Raw genomic sequence first — 23336 nt, 5'->3', positions numbered from 1 at the left:
TAGTCAGGACATCAATCGGGAAAAAAATAATCTTCTATTGCACAAAAAATCTGATAAATAACTGCCAGCACAACCATAGTGAGCAAAGTGAGTTTGTTTTAGTCTGCAGGGATGAGCTCCACTTGTGGCTGGTGTGTGGCCCTTCAAGAGGCAATGAATTAATCAGCAATCATAGATTGCAAATGGCACACATTGCTATAACATTAATGAGCATGGGCAGCTCATGACTTCACCAGCAATACTGTTCCAAATCTTGATCATGGTATTTTATATCAGAATTTAATGGCTTTTGGGGATCAGAGTAATGTCTCCAGCTTCACCCTAGCTTTTGTAATTTGGCAACCAGTAGTGCATGGTACGTAATAACAGCAGCGGACCAATTTTGTCAGTAGCCTTCTATGTTTCCAGATGAACTTGGACTATATCAGACAGGCAGACTAAGCAATCCATTTAATCTTATAACTTGGATACAGCTAATTCACTAATCAGTGTAGGACGAATACACTTAATGTCAGAGTGCAAGAGAGGATTGTCAAACTGGGAGTTTGGGGTGTAGGTTCACAGATCCTTGAAGATGGAGTCACAGGTAGACAGAGGAGTGAAAAAGGCATTTGGTGCACTTGGCTTTATTGGTCACTGCATAGAGTATGGGAGTTGGGAGGTCATGTTGTGGCTGCACCGGACATTAGTTCAGTCACTTTTGGAATGCTGCATTCAATTCACTTCTCTCTGCTATAAGGAAGATATTATTAAACTTGAAAGGGTTCAGAAAAGATTGACAGGGAAATTCCTAGGGTTGGGGTGTCTGAGCTACAGGGACAGGCTGAATACGCTGCGGCTACTTTCCCTGGTGCATCGGAGGCTGAGGGGTGACCTTATAGATGAGTATAAAACCATGAGAGGCATGGATAGGGTGAATAGCCAAGGTCTTTTCCCCAGGGTAGGGGAGCCACAACTAGATAGGTTTAAGGTGAAAGGGGAAAGATATAAAAGGGACGCGAGGGGCAACGTTTTCATATAGAAGGTGGTGCGTGCATGGAATCAGCTGTCAGAGGAGGTGATGGAGGTGGGTACAATTAAACATTTAAAAGGCATCTGGATGGGTACATGCATAGGAAGGGTTTAGAGGGATATGGGTCAAATGCTGGCAAATGGGACAAAATTAATTTATAATATCTGTTTGGCATGGACAAGTTTGACCAAAGTGTCAGTTTCCATGCTGTTCAATTTGACGACAATGATTTCACTTCAGTTGCTTTCAGCTGAGCCCCAAACATGTCTTCATAGCTCATAGAACAATTATATCAGACAAGAAGGCTCTCTGCAAAAACATCTCACACAGAGATACTCTGCCCTGGCCTTTGCCTTTATCCCTGCACTATTCCTTTGTCCACTGTGTTGTCTGAAAAAGTTCTTGCTAACTAAGTAGGGGCTGCATTCTGATGACCCATTCTCAACTTCATAACATAGAATGAGATACACCAAGCTCACTGCAAATAAAAATAAAGCCATTGCATCTTTGGAATCAAAATTGGTTAACTCAATAATGTTTTATTTTTGATACTGAAATGTTCCCTGTGTTTTACAGTGGGTCAAAATAACTGCTATCTGTTCGAAAGCAAAATACTGGAAATTGGAAAGAAAAAGCAGAGAATGGCATTCGTACTGAATAGGTTAGGCAGCGTCATTGAAGAGAAAGCTTAGTTAGCAGATAATCTTCAGAATGATGGCCCAGATTTTCATCCTCATCGCCAGTAGTGGCAGTTTGGAGAATTCCTGGCCCAGGCGGAAGCCAGGTTGATAGTGCTGTCAAGAAGGCATACGGTATGTTCGGTTTTATTGGTAGAGGGATTGAGTTCCGGAGCTGTGATGTCATGCTGCAACTGTACAAAATGCTAGTGTGGCCTCACTTGAAATATTGCGTATAGTTCTGGTCGCACCATTACAGGAAGGATGTGGAAGCATTGGAAAAGGTGCAGAGGAGATTTACCAGGATGTTGCCTGGTCTGGAGCGAAGGTCTGATGAGGAAAGGCTGAGGGACTTGGGCCTGTTCTCATTGGAGAGAAGAAGGCTAAGAGGGGATTTAAAAGAGACATACAAGATGATCAGAAGATTAGATCGGGTGGACAGTGAGAGTCTTTTTCCTAGGTTGATGACATCGGCTTGTACGAGGGGGCATAGCTGCAAATTGAGGGGTGATAGATTTAAGACAGATGTCAGAGACAGGTTCTTTACACAGAGAGTGGTAAGGGGGTGGAATGCCCTGCCTGCCAATGTAGTTAACTCAGCCACATTTGGGGCATTTAAACAGTCCTTGGATAAGCATATGGATGATGATGGGATAGTGTAGGGGGATGGGCTTAGATTAGTTCACAGGTCGGCGCAACATCGAGGGCCGAAGGGCCTGTTCTCGGCTGTATTGTTTTATGTTCTATGTTCTATGAAAGATTCTTGGCAGTGTGCAGGAGCAGAAGGATCATGGGGTTCATGACCACAGCTCCCTGAAAGCTGCCACCCAGGTGGATAGAGCTGTTGAGAAGGCGTATGGTGTGTTAGCTTTCATTAATAGAGGGATTGAGTTCAAGAGCTGTGAAGTTATGCTCCAGCTGTACAAAACCCTGTTGTTTTGGCCACATCTGGAGTATTGTGTCCAGTTCTGGCCGCCTCATTACAGGAAAGATGTGGAAGCATTGGAAAAGGTGCAGAGGAGATTTACCAGGATGTTAGATAACAAGGTGTAGAGCTGGATGAATACAGCAGGCCAAGCAGCACCAGAGAAGCAAGAAAGCTGATGTTTCAGGCCCAGACCCTTCAGCATTTCTGAAGAAGGGTCTAGGCTCGAAACGTCAGCTTTCTTGCTCCTCTGATGCTGCTAGGCCTGCTGTGTTCATCCAGCTCTATACCTTGTTATCGCAGATTCTCCAGCATCTGCAGTTCCTGCTACCTGTTTACCAGGATGTTGCCTGGAATGGAGGGAAGATCTTATGAGGAAATGTTGAGAGAGCTAGGGCTTTTCTCTTTAGAACGATGAAGGATGAGAGGTGACTTGATACCGGTGTATAAAATGATCAGAGGTATAGATAGAGTGGACAGCCAGAGAGTTTTTCCTAGGGTGGAAGTAGCTATTACGAGGGGGCATAGTTTTAAAGTGAGTGGAGGTAGATACAGGAGAGATGTCAGAGGTAGGTTGTTTACTCAGAGAGTGGTCAGGATTGGAATGCATTGCCAGAGAGGGTAGTGGTGTTAGCATCATTAGGGGCATTTAAGCAGCCATTGAATAGGCATATAGATGATAGTCTGGATGTGAGTTTGCTCGCTGAGCTGGAAGATTAGTTTTCAGACGTTTCGTCACCATTCTAGGTAACATCATCAGTGAGCCTCCAATGGTGCGCTGGTGTTATGTCCTGCTTTCTATTTATCTGTTTAGTTTCCTTGGGTTGGTGATGTCATTTCCTGTATTGGTGATGTCACTTCCTGTTCTTTTTCTCAGGGGATGGTAGATTGGCTCCAAAATCAATGTGTTTGTTGATGGAGTTCCGGTTGGAATGCCATGCTTCTAGGAATTCCCGTGCGTGTCTCTGTTTGGCTTGACCTAGGATGGATGTGTTGTCCCAATCAAAGTGGTGTCCTTCCTTATCTGTATGTAAGGATACGAGTGATAGTGGGTCATGTCGTTTTGTGGCTAGTTGATGTTCATGTATTCTGGTGGCTAGCTTTCTGCCAGTTTGTCCAATGTAGTGTTTGTCACAGTTCTTGCAAGGTATTTTGTAGATGACATTCGTTTTGCTTGTTGTCTGTATAAGGTCTTTTAAGTTCATTAGCTGCTGTTTTAGTGTGTTGGTGGGTTTGTGGGCTACCCTGATGCCAAGGGGTCCGAGTAGTCTGGCAGTCATTTCAGAAATGTCTTTGATGTAGGGGAGAGTGTTTATGGTTTCTGAGCCCGTTTTGTCTGTTTGTTTGGGTTTGTTGCTGAGAAATCGGCGGACTGTGTTCATAGGGTACCCATTCTTTTTGAATACGCTGTATAGGTGATTTTCCTCTGCTCTGCGTAGTTCCTTTGTGCTGCAGTGTGTGGTGGCTCATTGGAATAATGTTCTTATGCAGCTTCGTTTGTGGGTGTTGGGATGGTTGCTCCTGTAGTTCAGTATTTGGTCCGTATGTGTTGTTTTCCTGTAGACGCTGGTTTGAAGTTCCCCATTGGCTGTTCGCTCTACTGTGACATCTAGGAATGGCAGTTTGTTGTTTTCCTCCTCTTTTGTGAGTGTTATGCCAGTAAGGGCATTATTGATGGTCTTGAAGGTTTCCTCTAATTTGTTTTGTTTAGTGATGACAAAGGTGTCATCCACATAGCGGACCCAATGTTTAGGTTGGATGATTGGCAGAGCTGTTTGTTCGAGTTAAAAAGACCCTATACAGACAACAAGCAAAACGAACGTCATCTACAAAATACCCTGCAAGAACTGTGACAAACACTACATTGGACAAACTGGCAGAAAGCTAGCCACCAGGATACATGAACATCAACTAGCCACAAAACGACATGACCCACTATCAATCGTATCCTTACATACAGATAAGGAAGGACACCACTTTGATTGGGACAACACATCCATCCTAGGACAAGCCAAACAGACACATGCATGAGAATTTCTAGAAGCATGGCATTCCAACCGGAACTCCATCAACAAACACATTGACTTGGAGCCAATCTACCATCCCCTGAGAAAAAGAACAGGAAGTGACATCACCAATACAGGAAATGACATCACCAACTCAAGGAAACCTAAACCGATAAATAGAAAGCGGGACGTAACACCAGCGCTTCATTGGAGGCTCACTGATGATGTTACCTAGAATGGTGACGAAACGTCTGAAAACTAACCTTCCAGCTCAGCGAGCAAACTCACTTCCAGAAACTCAACCTGAGCTACAAATCTTCTCAAAACTCGCTAACAGTTGATAGATAATAAAATGTGAGGCTGGATGAACACAGAAGGCCAAGCAGCATCTCAGGAGCACAAAAGCTGACGTTTCGGGCCTAGACCCTTCATCAGAGAGGGGGATGGGTTGAGGGTTCTGGAATAAATAGGGAGAGAGGGGGAGGCGGACTGAAGATGGAGAGAAAAGAAGATAGGTGGAGAGAGTATAGGTGGGGAGGTAGGGAGGGGATAGGTCAGTCCAGGGAAGACAGACAGGTCAAGGAGGTGGGATGAGGTTAGTAGGTAGGAGATGGGGGTGCGGCTTGGGGTGGGAGGAAGGGATGGGTGAGAGGAAGAACAGGTTAGGGAGGCAGAGACAGGTTGGACTGGTTTTGGGATGCTGTGGGTGGAGGGGAAGAGCTGGGCTGGTTGTGTGGTGCAGTAGGGGGAGGGGACGAACTGGGCTGGTTTAGGGATGCGGTGGCGGAAGGGGAGATTTTGAAGCTGGTGAAGTCCGCATTGATACCATTAGGCTGCAGGGTTCCCAAGTGGAATATGAGTTGCTGTTCCTGCAACCTTCGGGTGGCATCATTGTGGCACTGCAGGAGGCCCATGATGGACATGTCATCTCGAGAATGGGAGGGGGAGTGGAAATGGTTTGCGACTGGGAGGTGCAGTTGTTTGTTGCGAACCGAGCGGAGGTGTTCTGCAAAGCGGTCCCCAAGCCTCCGCTTGGTTTCCCAATGTAGAGGAAACCACACCGGGTACAGTGGATGCAGTATATCACATTGGCAGATGTGCAGGTGAACCTCTGCATAATGTGGAATGTCATCTTGGGGCCTGGGATAGGGGTGAGGGAGGAGGTGTGGGGGCAAGTGTAGCATTTCCTGCGGTTGCAGGGGAAGGTGCCGGGTGTGGTGGGGTTGGAGGGCAGTGTGGAGCGAGCAAGGCAGTCACGGAGAGAGTGGTCTCTCCGGAAAGCAGACAAGGGTGGGGATGGAAAAATGTCTTGGGTGGTGGGGTCGGATTGTAGATGGCGGAAGTGTCGGAGGATGATGCGTTGTATCCGGAGGTTGGTGGGGTGGTGTGTGAGAACGAGGGGGATCCTCTTTGGGCGGTTGTGGCGGGGGTGGGGTGTAAGGGATGTGTTGCGGGAAATACGGGAGACGTGGTCAAGGGTGTTCTCGATCACTGTGGGGGGAAAGTTGCGGTTCTTGAAGAACTTGGACATCTGGGATGTGCGGGAGTGGAATGTCTTATCGTGGGAGCAGATGCGGCGGAGGCGGAGGAATTGGGAATAGGGGATGGAATTTTTGCAGGAGGGTGGGTGGGAGGAGGTGTATTCTAGGTAGCTGTGTATTAGGTAGGGGTTGAAGTCGGATCGGCATTAGGTTTAGGGTAAAAGTTCACACACCATTGTGGGCTGGAGGGCCTGTACTGTTCTGTGTTCTGTGTTCTAATTCCTGGCTCAGTCACTGAGAAATTACCCACAAGAATGGTGTTTCCATTGTGGTGGGTGAGGGATGGTTACAGGCTGCAATTCGTCCAGTTGAACTTGTAAATAATTTCGAGACAGCTACAGGGGGCACAGCTGGGTGCAGACGCAGGCTGTTCGAAAGGCTTGGCTCAGTGCTATACAATGTCATTCCTGTGGCAAAGAATTTCACAGCCTCACAACTCTCTGGGTGAAGAAATTTCTCTTCCTCTCTATCCAGAAGATCTACCACATATCTTTACACTGTGACCCTCGTACAGGACATTCTGGTCATCAAGAACTTTTTTCCTTCATACACCCTGTCTAATCCAGTTAGACTTTTTTATGTTTCTGTGGGATCCCCCTTATTCTTTTTGACTCTCGTGAATATAGCCCTAACTGATCCAATCTCTCCATGTACAGCAGTCCTGCCATCCCAGGAAACAGTCCGGTAAACCTTCTCTGCCTTGCTCTATTGTCAGAACATCATTTCTCAGATAAGACCAAAATTGCACACAGTTGCAGCAAGACTTCCCTGCTCCAGTGCTTTAATCCTATCGTTATGAAGGACAACTTATCATTCATCTTCTTTACTGCCTACTGCATCTGCATGCTTACCTTCAGTGACTCATGTACAAGAATACCCAGGTCCTGTTGCATATCTCCCTTTCCCAATCTAGTCAGATAATAATCTGCCTTTCTGTATTTGCTGCTAAACTGGAAAACCTCATATTTATTCACATTTCACTGCATCTGTCATATATTTGCTCATTTATTTAAATTATCCAAATCACACTGAAGCTTCTCGTATCTTCCCACCCAGCTTTGTGGCATACTCAAACTGAGAGATACGACATGTAGTTACCTCACTTAAATCATTAATATATGTTCTGAATAGCTGGGGCCTAAGCATTTCTCTGTACAGTACTTCACCAGTCACTAACTGCCAGTTGAAGAAAGATTAATGTTGAAGTTGGTTGGCGCGCTGAGCTGGTTTGTTATTCCGCAGACATTTCGTTACCATGCTGGGTAACATCCTCAGTGCAGCCTCTGACGAAGCGTCGGTGTGTTTTCTGGCCTGGTTTTTAAACTCTGGGGTCCATTGCAATGGATTGCCTCACTTCTGGGTTTCCGCCATAGTGGAATGTATATGGGGCCAAGTTCAGTGATTATTAATAGCCTGCTTTGTGGAGCGCCATGCTTCTAGGAATTCTTGTGTTTGTCTCTGCCTAGCCTGTCCCAGGATCTTGGTGTTGTCCCAGTCGAAGTGGTGGTTCTCCTTGTCCGTGTGGATTGAGATGAGTGAGCATTGGTCGTGCCTTTTTGTAGCCAGTTGGTGTTCATGTACTCTTGTTGTTAGTTTCCTTCCTGTTTGTCCGATGTAGTGTTTCTCACAGTCTCTGCAGGGGATCTTGTAGATGACATTGGCCCTGTCCATGGTGGGGAGTGGATCTTTAGTTTAGATGAGCACTTGTCGTAGGGTTGATGAGGGTTTGTGTGCCACTCTGATGCCTAGCGATTATAGAAGTCTTGTGGTGAGTTCTGACATGTTCCTGATGTAGGGTAGTGTGATGAGTGTGCCAGGGCATGTAGAATCTTTCCAATGCTGTTCCTGTAGGCATCCCCTGACCCAGTTCTTTGGATATCCATTATCCTTGAACACTTGGAAGAGGTACTCCTTCTCCTCTTGGCATAGTTCTATGTTGCTGCAGTGTGTTGTTGCCCTTGTAAATAGTGTTTGCACGCAGCTTTGTTTGTGTGTGTTGGGATAGTTACTATTGAAGTTCAGTACCTGGTCTGTGTGTGGGGGTTTTCGGTGTACTTTCATTTGCAGCTCCCCATTTGCCTTGAGCTCTACCATGACGTCCAGGAATGGGAGCTGTTTGTTCTTCTCCTCCTCTCTGGTGAATTTTATTCTGGTGAGGGTGTTGTTTATGAGTTTGTGTGTCTCTTTTAATTTGGTCCATTTAATGATGAAAAAGATGTCGTCTACGAAGAGTATCCATAGTTTAGGTTGGATTTGCGGAAGGGCAGTCCTTTCCAGTCTTCGCAACACTGCTTCTGCTATGAGTTCAGAGATAGGCGATCCCATGGCTGTCCTGTTCATTTGCTCGTATGTCTGGCTGTTGAAGGTGAAGTGGGTGGTCAGGCATAGGTCCAGTAGATAAAGCATGTTGTCTTTGGAGATGGTTTCACTGGAGTCGTGTTCTTGTTCAAGTAGTATTGTCATTGTTTCCCTTGCTAGTGGTATGTCTGTTGACGTGAATGGGGCGGTGACATCAAACGATATCATGGTCTCTTCGTCCTCTATCTTCATGTCTTTGATGGAGTTAAGGGGTTCTTGGGCTGAATGGGGACTTCTTAAGAATGAAACCCAAAGGAAACAACACACCCGATTCTATGGCCTCTCTAAAGTGCACAAACCAGAAGCCCCCCTCAGACTCATAGCCTCCCTACCAGGCACTCCATCGCACAGATTAGCCAGAAAACTACAAAGAATACTCAGGCACCTGGTCAACTCATCACCCCAATCCATCCACTCAGCCCAAGAACTCCTCAACTCCATCAAAGACATAGAGATAGAGGACGAAGAGACCATGATATCGTTTGATGTCACCGCCCCATTCACGTCAACTGACCTACCACTAGCAAGGGAAACAATGACAATACTACTTGAACAAGAACACGACTCCAGTGAAACCACCTCCAAGGACAACATGCTTAAACTACTGGACCTATGCCTGACCACCCACTTCACCTTCAACAGCCAGACATACGAGCAAATCAACAGGACAGCCATGGGATCGCCTATCTCCACACTCATAGCAGAAACAGTGTTGCGAAGACTGGAAAGGACTGCCCTTCCACAAATCCAACCTAAACTATGGATACGCTTTATAGACAACATCTTTTTCATCATTAAATGGACCAAATTAAAAGCGACACACAAACTGATAAACAACTCCCTCACCGGAATAAAATTCACCAGAGAGGAGGAGAAGAACAAACAGCTCCCATTCCTGGACGTCATGGTAGAGCTCAAGGTAAATGGGGAGCTGCAAATGAAAGTACACCGAAAAGCCCCACACACAGACCAGATACTGAACTTCAATAGTAACTATCCCAACACGCACAAACGAAGCTGCGTGCAAACACTATTTACAAGGGCAACAACACACTGCAGCAACATAGAACTATGCCAAGAGGAGTCGGAATACCTCTTCCAAGTGTTCAAGGATAATGGATATCCAAAGAACTGGGTCAGGGGATGCCTACAGGAACAGCATTGGAAAGATTCTACATGCCCTGGCACACTCATCACACTACCCTACATCAGGAACATGTCAGAACTCACCACAAGACTTCTATAATCGCTAGGCATCAGAGTGGCACACAAACCCTCATCAACCCTACGACAAGTGCTCATCTAAACTAAAGACCCACTCCCCACCATGGACAGGGCCAATGTCATCTACAAGATCCCCTGCAGAGACTGTGAGAAACACTACATCGGACAAACAGGAAGGAAACTAACAACAAGAGTACATGAACACCAACTGGCTACAAAAAGGCACGACCAATGCTCACTCATCTCAATCCACATGGACAAGGAGAACCACCACTTCGACTGGGACAACACCAAGATCCTGGGACAGTCTAAGCAGAGACAAGCACGAGAATTCATGGAAGCATGGCACCCCACAAAGCAGGCTATTAGTAAACACATTGAACTTGACCCCATATACATTCCACTATGGCGGAAACCCAGAAGTGAGGCAATCCATCACAACAGACCCCAGAGTTTAAAAACCAGGCGGGAAAACTTACCGACGCTTCATCAGAGGCTGCACTGAGGATGTTACCCAGCATGGTAACGAAATGTCTGCAGAACAACTAACCAGCTTGGTGAGCCAACCGACCTCAACACCAACAACCTGAGCAACAAATCACTCCAAAACCTTTAGAAAAAGATTAATTTTTTTATAACTTGTTTTCCTGTCTGCTAACCAGCTCTTAATCCATTTGTTAATTGTGTACCACTTACAGTAACTTTAACAGGCAGGTAGGAAATGGAGCTTTCTGATTATTTTCCTAATAAGTTACAGCCTCTTTGCACTCAAATCAAATGTTGGCTGTCTTGACATTTTCACCAGTATTAATAACTGATAGTAAATTTCATGATAAATGTGCTTAAATATTAAAAGCCGAATGACTGTATAAGATTTCTTGCTTCATTTAGTGGTGCTGCACTGATCTTAATCAGGATGTCTTAAGATTCTATACTCAGAACAATTACACAAAACCATAGTAGCTGAGTTACCTGTACACTTGATTAAAATAAATAGAAAATGCTCATTGAATGAAATACAAATGAAATTCATACAAATGGAATACACAGCACATCAAACATCCAGTATTCAGAAAGAATATTATGCCAATGACCTCTCATCAGAGCTGTAAGTTTTCTTAAAATTAATGGCTTTTAAGCAGGTGCAGGACGAGGAAAAAGGGAAAGGCCCATAGTACAGCAGATAGGCGGACCGATTAAATAGCAAAAATGATGATAGTGCAAGGCAGAAGTAAGTGATAATGAGACAAGTGTCTCCTGTCCACTTGGCTTTGCTTCACTATATTAAAGTATTGCATACATCTGGAGTGAAGGCCAGCTTTGAATTTGGACTGAAAGAAAATAAGCCTTCATGGAGGAGGGTGTCTCACTCCACTTGGTCCTGGAATCATGTCATGGCCCACTCTGCAACTATTTAGCATTGGTGTGAAAGGAAAACCTCTTCATACATTTCATGGGCAGGTGCAGCCTACATTTACCAACTTCTGCTAAGTGGCTCTAATATTGTTTTGAAGTGAAGTATAAAATGAAAAATAGCTGGAAATAAATGACTAAGAGAGATTGATAGCAAAAAAATTGCCTGGAATTAAAAAATTATGCTAGCATGAAAGCTTCCGAACAAATGGGCCCGAGTGGGTGTAAGGCTGGCTGTGGAGGAATAGAAATCAGAGGAACAGTAATCCTAGTTACAAAATATCTTCTGAAACTTGTAAGATTTTCTTCACTATAACTTTATCTTGCAACTATAGAAATATATTTTATAATTAAATATTTACTGTTTGTTATTAAATTTGTACAAAGTAAAACATTACCTTTATTGAGGGCTACGAAACAAAAGATTGCATATTTTAAACTCTGAAACAGGATACATTGTAGAGTACAACCCAAAACATGTTCTTTCTGAAACCAACAGCACTTTAGATTGTAGAGAATGTTTGATTAATTCCAGTAAGTTTGTGGAGGGTCTCAAATGAACACTAAGGAATACAGTAATAGAAATCTGAGAATGTCTGACAAATCCCCAGGATAAAACACGTGTTTGCCCATTCTACTGAGGCTCTCTTTCACTGACACCCACAACCCCCACCTCTCTCTCTCTCTCTCTCTCGATGTGTTTCTTGTTGTGTAGGTTCTTATAAAATAAAACACAAGCAGGCAGCAGGGAGATTACACTTCAGTGCAGTCTGTATTCTAGTAGAGAGAAATAAAGTTGTTTAGTGAACACCTGCTATGGTGTCAATAGAGAGGCTGTGAACTGAAATCACACCAAGCATAAGAGGCTGATGAAGGGGTGCAGGTTTTCACGCTGCTAGCAGTCAGAATTTAAAGGGAGAATTGCTATTATAAAGCAGAGTTCATCAAAATATGCACTGGCAGACTAAAATTACACCTGGTGTTCTGGTGGAGCTTGGCTTTGCCCATGACCATTAGTAATTTTTTTTTATTATTTGTCCACATATTCTGACTTGCTTCTTTCTATATTAGACTTCAATTGGCTTTGATGCTTTTACTTCAGTGATGAGGTGTTGATTTTATCTTCCCATTGAGCCCCTTTATGTACTGAGCATTTTTAAAATCCCCTGTTCTTTTGAGTATTTTGCACTCCAGGTAGAGGTTACACGGTTAGGCAGTGCAGGTGATTGGAGCATGAAAGCTGTCGGGGGAGAGATTGGAATTAAAAACAATGCCAGAGAGGTACCATTCTCTTGAAATTGTGCACATTTTCTGCTTCTTATTTGTATAACTTTTTAGCTCATACAGTACAGATCTTTCATTTACAAAATCTCTGCTATGGTTGAGGAGTATTTACAGCTGAGATTCATAGATGAACTCTTAACATTTTCAAATGAAATCCCTTTGTGTAATATTTCAATGCAGGCATTGTATACTTGTTTCAGAAAAATTAACGTGTGTTAGAATGAGGACAAGGGACTATCTTACAAGATTTGTCTATTTCCAGTCAGCCTTCCCAGGCTCCGTGAGCAATTTAATTGATCAGAAATGAATTTGGCATCATACATTGAAATATGTAAGAGTCATTATGTGATTTTAGTCATATATCTAAATGGGGAATTATTGACAGTTCATGTTCAACAAGGATTTATCCTATTGACAATTATGACCTCAAGAAAAAAAGTAAATAGAGTTTAAAATGAAGAGAAAATCAAGAATATAAAATGATCACAATTTACACTAAGGTCTGATACAATGTAATTTAAAATTAATTTTGGTGTTGTGTTTATATAAATACTGAAAGTCCAGTGCTACTTTTGTGGGAAATGCTGCAACAATGACCCAGCATAAAATTAAAGTGTCGCCACTGCTCTTAACATTACGGCTGTTTGCCAACAGAAAAGAGACTCAGGGTACAAAATTAGGATCAAAGCCTTTGATGTCCTAGGCCACTGATTGTACCCATCATCGAAGAAAGGTTTTAGTCAAAAAAATCAATCCAGTGCTGTCTATCGATTTGAAAAACATCACAGCTGCTTCTAATAAGTGGACTAGATGGGCTGGATTGTATGGGGCTGGAATTACCTTTCGATTGCCAATGCCTGGGTGTTGGTCCTCTCAATTGCTGTGCTACCTTTTCTGATCAATACTGAATCATCCAGTGGATAGTAATTAGCTTTTAGAGAAGCACTCAACAAAGATCTGTGGTGACTCTGATAGACTTCACCAGAAAAGGTCAGGCAAAATCAGCAGTGAACTAGAAGGTGATGGATAAAGAAAAAGACCCCTTCCCTGAGAAGTACTTAGCTCTTTTTTAATTACTGTAATTTTCAACAAAAGTAGGAGAGTGAGATGATGAAGTACAGCACTTTCCTCCCTGCTGTTCCTGATGAGGCTTGATAGTCCTCAAAATTACGCATTGACTCTCGTTGATTTCTCCCAGTGTTTAGTACTAATAACCTGTAGGGTCTTTTTTCTCTCTACCTCTCAGCCCTAGTGTCACTGCAGTAATTACACTGTGTGAAATCTGCACTGCAATCACAGCTGCCAACTCTGAGCTTCACAGCTAGGTCAGACTTTGTTCTGCACAGATAAAATGCTAGACCGACACAAGACAGGAAGGAAAGGAGTTGGGTTTAATTCAGAAGTATACTTTAGAAACAGAAACCTTCAGACAATGGATTGTGCACATCTGTGTTCATACACATTTTTAAATTATAAAAAAAAGCTACTTCATATTTTTAATGATTTTCTTCTTAAACTGATACCAGCAAAACATCCACTAAAAAGGATGACTTCCAGGTCATCATTAATCAGCATTAAGATTTGCTTCTATTTTTGATAAAACAAATCAAAATTTGCTTTTTAACCAGTGTCTGTGATAAGTAATTTTTTTTTCTATTTATGTAATGGATGTGAACGTCCGTGGCAAAGCCAGCATTTACTGCACATCCCTATTTACTCTCTCTCTCTCTCTCTTTCTCTCTCTCTCAGAGAGTGGTGGTGAGTCATCTTCTTGAGCTGCAGTAGTCCAAGGAATGCTGTTAGAAATTCACATCTATGGACATGGCAATGAGGGCATTAAAATTAAGTAAAACAGAAATAGTGGTGCCTCTACAGAACTGTGAGGATCTGAGCTCAATATCTGGTCTTGTCTCCAATTGAACCTGCCTGCCATCATCATGATGAGTTTTTACCGACTCTTGGCAGACTGGTTTGTCACACAGCAACAGAATAATCTACCTCAGCAAAGGTGGAATAACTGGGCATCACTAGTTTTGTTTCACTCTTCCCTTTCTAACTTTCAAAGTTTTTCACTTAACCAGCCAATCATGCCTGAAACTAGAGACATGGTAGTAGTGTTCAGATCCAGTTTGTTCTGAAGTTAGAGGAGAAAAATCATTGATCCAAGAAAGAAAATTGAATTTGGTCATTGTCTTGAACTAAAGAAGGAATTTTACTTTAATGGGTTAATCAAGAAGATCACCTAAAATGAATAATTTTTACCCTCTGCTTTTTAATATTAAAGTATTAAATATTTAATATTAAACAAAATTCATTGCAGCACAGATCATTGTCACATTAATCTACTGAGCAGCTGGAAAGAATTATTGTCCGGTCTGTGTGGTAAATATTCAGTGGTCCTAAGAATGACATGGAAGTTCATATATGCTTTTGTGAAAATCAGAAGGGAAGAAATAAAATATAATTCTTTTTGTTGCTGCAGTGGGATGCACACTACAGCCTGCCAACAATCCAGCAGTCATTGTGCATTTACATGTTAAAAGGTAATCTATTCAGCTGGGAACTATCGAAATACATTGCCAAACTTCTGCATTAGCCTTTTTAATTTTTCATCACATTACAAAGTTTGCAACATCAGTGCCTGCAATGTGCTATTTCAATTAAGCTTGTTAACTGCAGCAGGATGTCCTAGTATTTTTAAAAGATTCTCTTCCAGTTATAAAGACTCATGGCTGGCTATTTTGATTCAAGTGTTCAGATTTGAGGTTCAGAAAGGCATGAAGGTGTTAAAGAGGTAAGTAGGTGTAATGGCACATCCAAATCACTTGTTCACATTTGGCAGAATAAGTTCTGTGTAAATAAAGAATGCTTAAGTGCAGTGCATGATGGTGGCAAGGTTTCTTTTTTGGGGGACTCTAATCGGTCACTTCTCTTTCCCATACATAAACGCCAGCCAGAACCCGATAGAAACAAAGGAACCTCTCCCAGTGTCTGAATACAGTGACATTCATTCTAAGAGGAGTGGGGCAGCTTTTTGTAGGCACACTGCTTCAGACAAACAATGGCACACAATGAGTTATTGACTTGTTTATATATGGGGCTCTTTTCACTAACTAAATCTGACTCCCACAGTCTGGACAAATGATTGATTTCGCTGGTAGAATGGGAAGCCCTATGCATTTAACTCTATAGTGTAAACTGTTTCTTCCCCATTTGTACACCCTGAATAGAAGCTTATTAAAATGCACTTTCCAAAAATACCTGCAGCTGGCCATTATGAGTGAGTTCTGTATATATAAATAAGTAATTTGTCCCAGTCTTTTGTATGGTAACAGGGCATTGGAGTTTCATGTGGGTAGATATGAAAGCTAGAATAATCAGTCTTTCACCAGATTGCGGCAGTTAATGTAAATGTATACACGATATGAAGTTATTTTTTCAAACAATTACATTCATATTACAAAACAGAAAGGAAATGAATTCCTCTGCCAAACTATGTGTCTGGAGGCAAATCTGTTGAATTTCATGCTTACGGCAATGAATGAGTTCGAGCCACATAAACTGTATCAGGGCATCGTCCATTGAGCACAAAATACTATTACGGTCTGATGTAGCATAAATGCAGTTTGGCTTCTAAATGAATAAAATTGACTCTAGGTAATTTTCACAGCTGCATGGACCTGTGCATATTATTAATAAAACAAAATGCCTTATAGGAAAATAAAGTTTGGAACAGAGACATGCTGTGTTATGATTTTATTTTTGCATTTTAAATGTACATCATGATAAGAGAATGAGAAAGGATGGGAATTTAAGTGCTGTTCAGAATTCCAGACTGTTTGGATCAATTTTTTTGACCCCTTAAACCTACAATATACAGTTTTGTGCTGGGGACATTTAGAAGTTGTAAAGGTTACCTTGATTGTACAAGTAATTTCTGTAATATTATTTGTATAAGTCTGTGAAATCAGTAATTCAAAATGCCGTTTTTTTTAATGTTGGTAGAAAGGCAAAAAAAAACAGTATGATGTCCATCATCGCAGAAATTCTCAGGGAGCAGACTCAACAATTGAACTGTTAATAGAAGCAACCTCTGTACATATAATCACTTGTAAGCTTATTCATGTCAACCTCCATTGATTTTATTTGAACATAATTGCTACAGAAGTGATATTTATTAAGAGGCACTTTGAAGTTTTTAACTGAACTGGTAATGAATTCTCTTCTAGCCATTTTAACAGAATCATTGCAGTTCGTTAAAAGGTGTACACTTATGGTAGGTCTTTAAACATCAGAATATAGAGAAACCAATTGTGTGCAAAACCATTCTGACAAATACTAAATATAAATTTTAAAATTTGTTTATCTTCCTTTTAGATATACCATGCCTTAAATGGATGTACACGGAAGGTTACACACAAAGCCCTTCTCTCTATGACTACAGGAGAACTCTATAAAGTAAATGAAGATGTGAGAACTTTTTTTTAATTGCTGTTCTATTAAACAAAGTCAGAGAGTTGTCCCTGTGGGGGAAGGGATACAAGGTGCTTGCTGGGAATTTGTAGCTTTGTTGCTCAAAAGAGAACCTGGTCTTTACATGCATCTTTCCTAAATTCAAAAGCAAACTTATAGCATATGAAATAGTGGAAGTTAATGTACCTAATGAAAAGGTAGTTGCAACACATTTAGAGGAAGGCGGCAGGATATGAGCTTAGCATTTTCATGTGGCTGGCTGCCTTTGCACACAAACAGATTGAAATATGAACAGACCTAGTTATGTGGGGTCACGAAAGGCCAAGTTTTGTCTTCTACTCTATTCAGTTTGCTTTAGGTTGTTGGTGGGGGAAGCTTTGGCCGAAAAGAGAATTCTTGATATTGTAGTTAATGCTGTATAGTTAAAGTAGTAACTGCTGTTTATAGCATATGAGTGAATGAGGAAATAATTCTCACTCCCAACAAAAAATAAAACGTTCAACTAATTACATCGGTAATTAATAACAGTGTTTGTTTAATTCATATTCTTTCTTGTAATACAAGAAGAAAGAGATATATTTTGACATGTTAAACTTATTCTTGAAAGGCTGAGGGGTTTTTATTTCCCTTGCTTTTAGTGTTATTTGAAATGTGCCCTGCATCAAATCCAGAGTTTATTGGAACAAAATCACTATTTAAAAATACGTAAGTGAAATATCTAGATTGTGAATAGCTTTGAATGAAGTCATAGAATTAAGATCAGAAGAAGATGGGAACAGACAAATTCAGTATGTTTGGGTTTTTCAGAAATTAATTTAGAATAGCACATTTCACAATCATTAGAAATACAAAATAGAGCCTGTGCAATTGTTCAGTGGAATAATCTAAAATTTTGCCTCCCACAATTTTAGCCAAGCTTTTTTAGCCATTTAATGGGATTACGTCTCTTCCTGGCTGACAGAGGATATTATAGATTTATACACTGATATTCAGCATGAAGATCAGCATATTTAATTGTTTTGATTTTAAATCTAATGATTTAGTACATCAATGAATGAAAGCAACAGATAGACTGAAATCAGGGAAGGAATGTGTCTCTGTATTCCTGGATTTAATCTGAATGCCTTAAGAAATACTTAACAAAAAGAAAAATGAGCAATTGTTTTAAGCAGTCCACAAATTGCAGTGAATGCTTCATGGAGGCTTGTGCAATGTGCTTTCCATTCTCATGTGAGTGAGAACCATTTAGCTCACGAGAAGGAAAACTGTGGAGAAGTTACGGTGAGCTTTAGAGTTTAAACTATAAGATGATACTTCTTATTCATGAAATCTTTGTATACGTATCCAGTGCACGTGTATTACATACCTCTTTCACTATATTCAATTCATGTAAAATGCCTAAAGTATGGAGGAATCTGATACAAGTGTGCTAACCTTTTGGAGAGGTAAGTTAGTTACAGCGGGAAAGTCCGGCTGTGAAGTTGGACCCTCTAGCACCTCTGGTGTCAGTGAAGCCGAGATTGCTGAAAATGGCAGCAGGTTCACTTCACTCCATTTTTAGTGTTGTCTATGTGACAAAAATATTTGGAAATACCCCAGCAATTGTATGCATGAAGTAGCCGTAATATGATGCCACTCAGCTTCTAAAGCTAATTTGGCATGTCCCGATCTACTATTTTTGATCTCATAAATGTAGTTAATGTCCTCTTTTAAGCATTCGAACTAAGCACATGTTTAGTTTCTCTAGACACCATCCACTAGCACTTCCTAAACGAATCAGCGTAGAACTTCTGGAAGGAACAAATTGACTTTTCTGTGGCATCGCAGTGTTAGTGGAAGAACTGTGTACTGTATTTTTGGAGGAATTCTCAAAATGTGTTGGAATCAGAAGGGAATGGTGATGCATTTTTCCAAGGAACAAGATAAGGATGATGTAGGATTCAAGAAAGTAGATAAAGAGTATACAATCATCCTGGATCTTCCTGGCAACGCCAGCCATGACTGTCTCAGTCACTGTGGTCTCAATACTTTGCAACCTTGCCTCCTTCAAAGGTTTTGGGAGTTGCAGCATGTCTGTTTTCTGGTGAGTCTTTGCAACTATCTCCTGTTATCATTAACTTGAGCAAGCAGGAGGGAAGAGTGCCACAGAGTGTGTTGCAAAGTGATTCAGTGATGCACCTGTCACAGGTCAAGCTGTGAGGTGTGGGTGTGAGGCTTGCAGAACTAGTAAATGTGTGACAGGAAAGTGGACCAGAAGAATATTACGAATGTGTCCTGATTTCTAGAAATTGCTGACGGGTGAGTGATGGGAGAGCATCGATGAGTATTGGAGCTTGGCAGTGGGATGGGCAGGAGGTGGTATTTAAGTATTTAAAGTTCACACGTGGCTGAAGTTACTGAGCTTTGTGTGGCACTACATGAAGATCTTGAGGGTTTGAAAATACCATTGCTTTAAGAAGTGAATTTTATTCCAGTTTTCTATGAAGGAAGGTTTAGATCAGAGGTGACAATCAGTCTGTTTAAAGCCCTTAAAATAAACAGCTGGATGAGGCCTTAGGTTTATTTTCTAAAGCTGGAACTATAGAAGTAGCCTGAATGAGTGGGGTCAAGCTCCCACAGATCCAGGATTTTTATTCTTCGTTTTCCAGTAGCGATTGCTGGAGTCTTGAAGCTAGGTTTGGAAGCTGTAGTACATCTCTCCCTGCTACCCTGTCTCAGAGATTTCTGTTGATGTTTTTCCTCCTGGACTGGAGAACTACGTATGAGACAGTCTATTTTACTGAATTGTGCCTTTTGCCTTTTGGTGTGTTTGTGGAACTTACTATATTGGATCAGTTAATTAGTAGTAGCTATTATACCTGTTATTTTGTTAAGCATTTCAATAGAGCTGCAGTTAATCCAATTCTTTTCTTTTATTTTTGTTTTGTTTGTTTTTTAATGGTAGTGTAAAAAAAAGTGTGTTTTGCTTAACCGAGTAGTTTGACCAATGGAATTGCATCGGGAATGCAACACCTTACATTTAGCTTTAAATTAGGAAAATTAGGGTCTAGACTATTTTCTTAATATATTCTGGTGAAAGTTGAGATGGTCCATAACAAACAGGGGTGCTCTTGTCAGGATTGAAATCTCTAACTCCAGGTTGGGCTTAGGATTGTTGGAGTCAAAGGCAGTGAGTAGTGAGTGTTGATGTCTTTTATTTTGTGTGTTGCGTTCAGTTGGTTTAAATAGGGTGTACTATGTGTAATAATGGCTCCCTTAGTAACTAAGATTTTCCTGCGGATGGAAGAAGTCACTACAGGTGTATTTCAGAAAGTGAGTAAGGCAAAGCTTTCAGAATTGGCAAACAAGCTGGAATTGGGATTGCCTGCATCCGTGAGGAAAGGGGTAACAATTGTGGCAATCACGCAGCATTTACAATTGTCAGGAATGTCATTGGATTGTTCGGAAATGGCTAAAATTCAACTGCAAGTGAAGCAGCTTGAGTTAGAGGCAAACAAAAAAGAAAGAATAGCTCTGGGAGAACAAAAAGAAAGAGGAAAGGAAATAAAACAGTCTGAGTTGTGATTAAAAGCAGAAGAAAAAGAAAAGGAAAGCAAACCCCTAGCAGAAGAAAGGGAGAAAGAGAGGAGAAAGAGAGAGAAAAAAAGAGAAAAAGAGTTTTTTTACCTTCAGAAGTTGGAACTGAAAACTCAAAATCAACAGAAAATGGCAGAAGTGGAGGTGAAAGGTATGAGTAGTGATAAAGACTAGGATGGAGACCAGTTCCAACATAGCCAAAGATCTTGTGGGGATATGTTGAAATATGTCCAAGCATTGCCTATGTTCAACGAGAAGGACGTAGAAGATTTTTTCATTTCAGTTGAGAAAGTGGTAAACAAATGAAGTGGCTGGTGACCATGTGGGTATCATTGATCCAAACAAAGTTGGTAAATGGAGCTCGTGAGGTATTTGCATCCTATCAGAGAAGGTATCTGGGGAGTATAATGAGAGGTAAAAAATGCCAGCTTAAGCGCATATGAGTATCAGATACCTATGGACAACATTTTAGGAATATAAGGAGAGAAACTAGTCAAATATACATGAAATTTGAAAATCATTTTGACAGGTGGATAAAGACATTAAAAATAGATCAAACATATGACGCTCTTAGAGAGACGACTTTTTTGGAGGAGTTCAAAAATTCACTTCCTGAAGTAATGAGAACTCATGTGGACGTTCAGAGAGTTAAAACTGCAGAATTGGCAGTGGAAATGGCAGATGATTATGTATTTATTCATAAATCAAAGTTTGGCTTCCAACATCAGTTTCAATCTGAGATGGATAGAAAATGGGGAAAAGAGAAATCCTTAGGTGGTAAGGGAAATGGAAGTCTCATTGAAGATAATAAAGATAGTTGACCACAGGGTAAGAAGGAAACCCATGAGGGAGAAAGAGGAGTAAAAAAGCTCAGGTGTTTTCACTGTAATAAGGTGGGCCATGTGAAGTCGCAGGGTTGGTGGTTTAGAGAAAGCACTGGGAAGACAGATTTGGGAAAACAGGATAAGCGAATGTGGTTAGAGATAATGGGAACTGAGGATGCTGGAGAATCCATGATAACAAAGTGTGGAGCTGGATGAACACAGCAGGCCAAGCAGCATCTCAGGAGCACAAAAGCTGATGTTTCGGGCACAGACCCTTCATCAGAGAGGGGGATGGGGAGAGGGTTCTGGAATAAATAGGGAGAGAGGGGGATGTGGACCGAAGATGGAGAGAAAAGAAGATAGGTGGAGAGGAGAGTATAGGTGGGGAGGTAGGGAGGGGATAGGTCAGTCCAGGGAAGACGGACAGGTCAAGGAGGTGGGATGAGGTTAGTAGGTAGGAAATGGAGGTGTGGCTTGGGGTGGGAGGAAGGGATGGGTGAGAGGAAGAACAGATTAGGGAGGCAGAGACCGGCTGGGCTGGTTTTGGGATGCAGTGGGGGGAGGGGACAAGCTGGGCTGGTTTTGGGATGCAGTGGGGGAAGGGGAAATTTTGAAGCTTGTGAAGTCCATATTGATACCATTGGGCTGCAGGGTTCCCAAGCAGAATATGAGTTGCTGTTCCTGGGTGGGTGGGAGGAGGTGTATTCTAGGTAGCTGTGGGAGTCGGTGGGCTTGAAATGGACATCAGTTCCTAGCTGGTTGCCTGAGATGGAGACTGAGAGGTCCAGGAAGGTGAGGGATGTGTGGGAGATGGCCCAGGTGAACTTGAGGTTGGGGTGGAAGGTGTTGGTGAAGTAGATGAACTGTTCGAGCTCCTCTTGGGAGCTAGAAGTGGCGCCGATACAGTCATCAATGTAACGGAGGAACAGGCGGGGTTTGGGGCCTGTGTAGGTGCGGAAGAGGGACTGTTCCACATAACCTGCAAAGAGGCAGGCCTAGCTTGGGCCCATGCGGGTACCTATGGCCACCCCCAACTTTGTAGGTTATGTGGAACAGTCCCTCTTCCGCACCTACACAGGCCCCAACCCCGACTCTTCCTCCGTTACATTGATGACTGTATTGGCGCCGCCTCTTGCTCCCAAGAGGAACTCGAACAGTTCATCCACTTCACCAACACCTTCCATCCCAACCTCAAGTGCACCTGGGCCATCTCCAACACATCCCTCACCTTCCTGGACCTCTCAGTCTCCATCTCAGGCAACCAGCTAGAAACTGATGTCCACTGACTCCCACAGCTACTTAGAATATACCTCCCCCCACCCACACTCCTGCAAAAATTCCATCTCCTATTCCCAATTCCTCCGCCTCCACTGCATCTGCTCCCACGATGAGGCATTCCACTCTCGCACATCCCAGATGTCCAAGTTCTTCAAGGACCGCAACTTTCCCCCCGCAGAATGCCCTTGATTGCATCGCCCGCATTTCCCGCAACACATCCCTCACACCCCGCCCCCGCCACAACCGGCCCAAGAGGATCCCCCTCGTTCTCACATACCACCCCACCAACCTCCGGATACAACGTATCATCCTCCGACACTTCCGCCATCTACAGTCCGACCCCACCACCCAAGCCATGTTTCCATCCCCACCCTTGTCTGCCTTCTGGAGAGACCACTCTCTCCATGACTCCCTTGTCTGCTCCACACTCCCTTCCAACCCCACCACACCCGGCACCTTCCCCTGCAACCGCAGGAAGTGCTACACTTGCCCCCACACCTTCTCCCTCACCCCCATCCCAGGCTCCAAGGCGACTTTCCATATTAAGCAGAGGTTCACCTGCACATCTGCCAATGTGGTATACTGTATCCATTGTACCGGGTGTGGCTTCCTCTACATTGGGGAAACCAAGCGGAGGCTTGGGGACTGCTTTGCAGAACATCTCCGCTCGGTTTGCAATAAACAGATGCACCTCCCAGTCGCGAACCATTTTAACTCCCCCTCCCATTCCTTAGACGACATGTCT

The 23336-nt window shown here is 42.5% G+C and overlaps 1 protein-coding gene and 1 long non-coding RNA gene across 4 annotated transcripts in view; one reads left to right on the top strand and one right to left on the bottom strand.

The window, feature by feature from the left end:
- Window positions 1-23336, top strand: part of LOC125459451 (doublecortin domain-containing protein 1-like) — a 484037-nt gene that overhangs the window by 179340 nt on the left and 281361 nt on the right. For 2 of the 3 annotated variants that reach the window (XM_048545936.2, XM_059652115.1), the window contains exon 9: window positions 16818-16910. In XM_048545936.2, coding sequence (XP_048401893.1) covers window positions 16818-16910 — 93 coding nt within the window. The remainder of the gene's footprint in view (window positions 1-16817; window positions 16911-23336) is intronic. The other variant, XM_059652117.1, reaches the window with a different exon arrangement.
- The window catches only part of LOC125459452 (uncharacterized), a 56195-nt gene that overhangs the window by 13037 nt on the left and 19822 nt on the right, over window positions 1-23336 (bottom strand). The gene's annotated exons all lie outside the window — the stretch shown is intronic.

This window comes from Stegostoma tigrinum, chromosome 17 (assembly GCF_030684315.1).
Source record: "Stegostoma tigrinum isolate sSteTig4 chromosome 17, sSteTig4.hap1, whole genome shotgun sequence".
Taxonomy (NCBI): Eukaryota; Metazoa; Chordata; class Chondrichthyes; order Orectolobiformes; family Stegostomatidae; genus Stegostoma; species Stegostoma tigrinum.
Note: the sequence above shows the minus strand (reverse complement) of the source record. Positions and strands in the feature narration are given on the sequence as shown.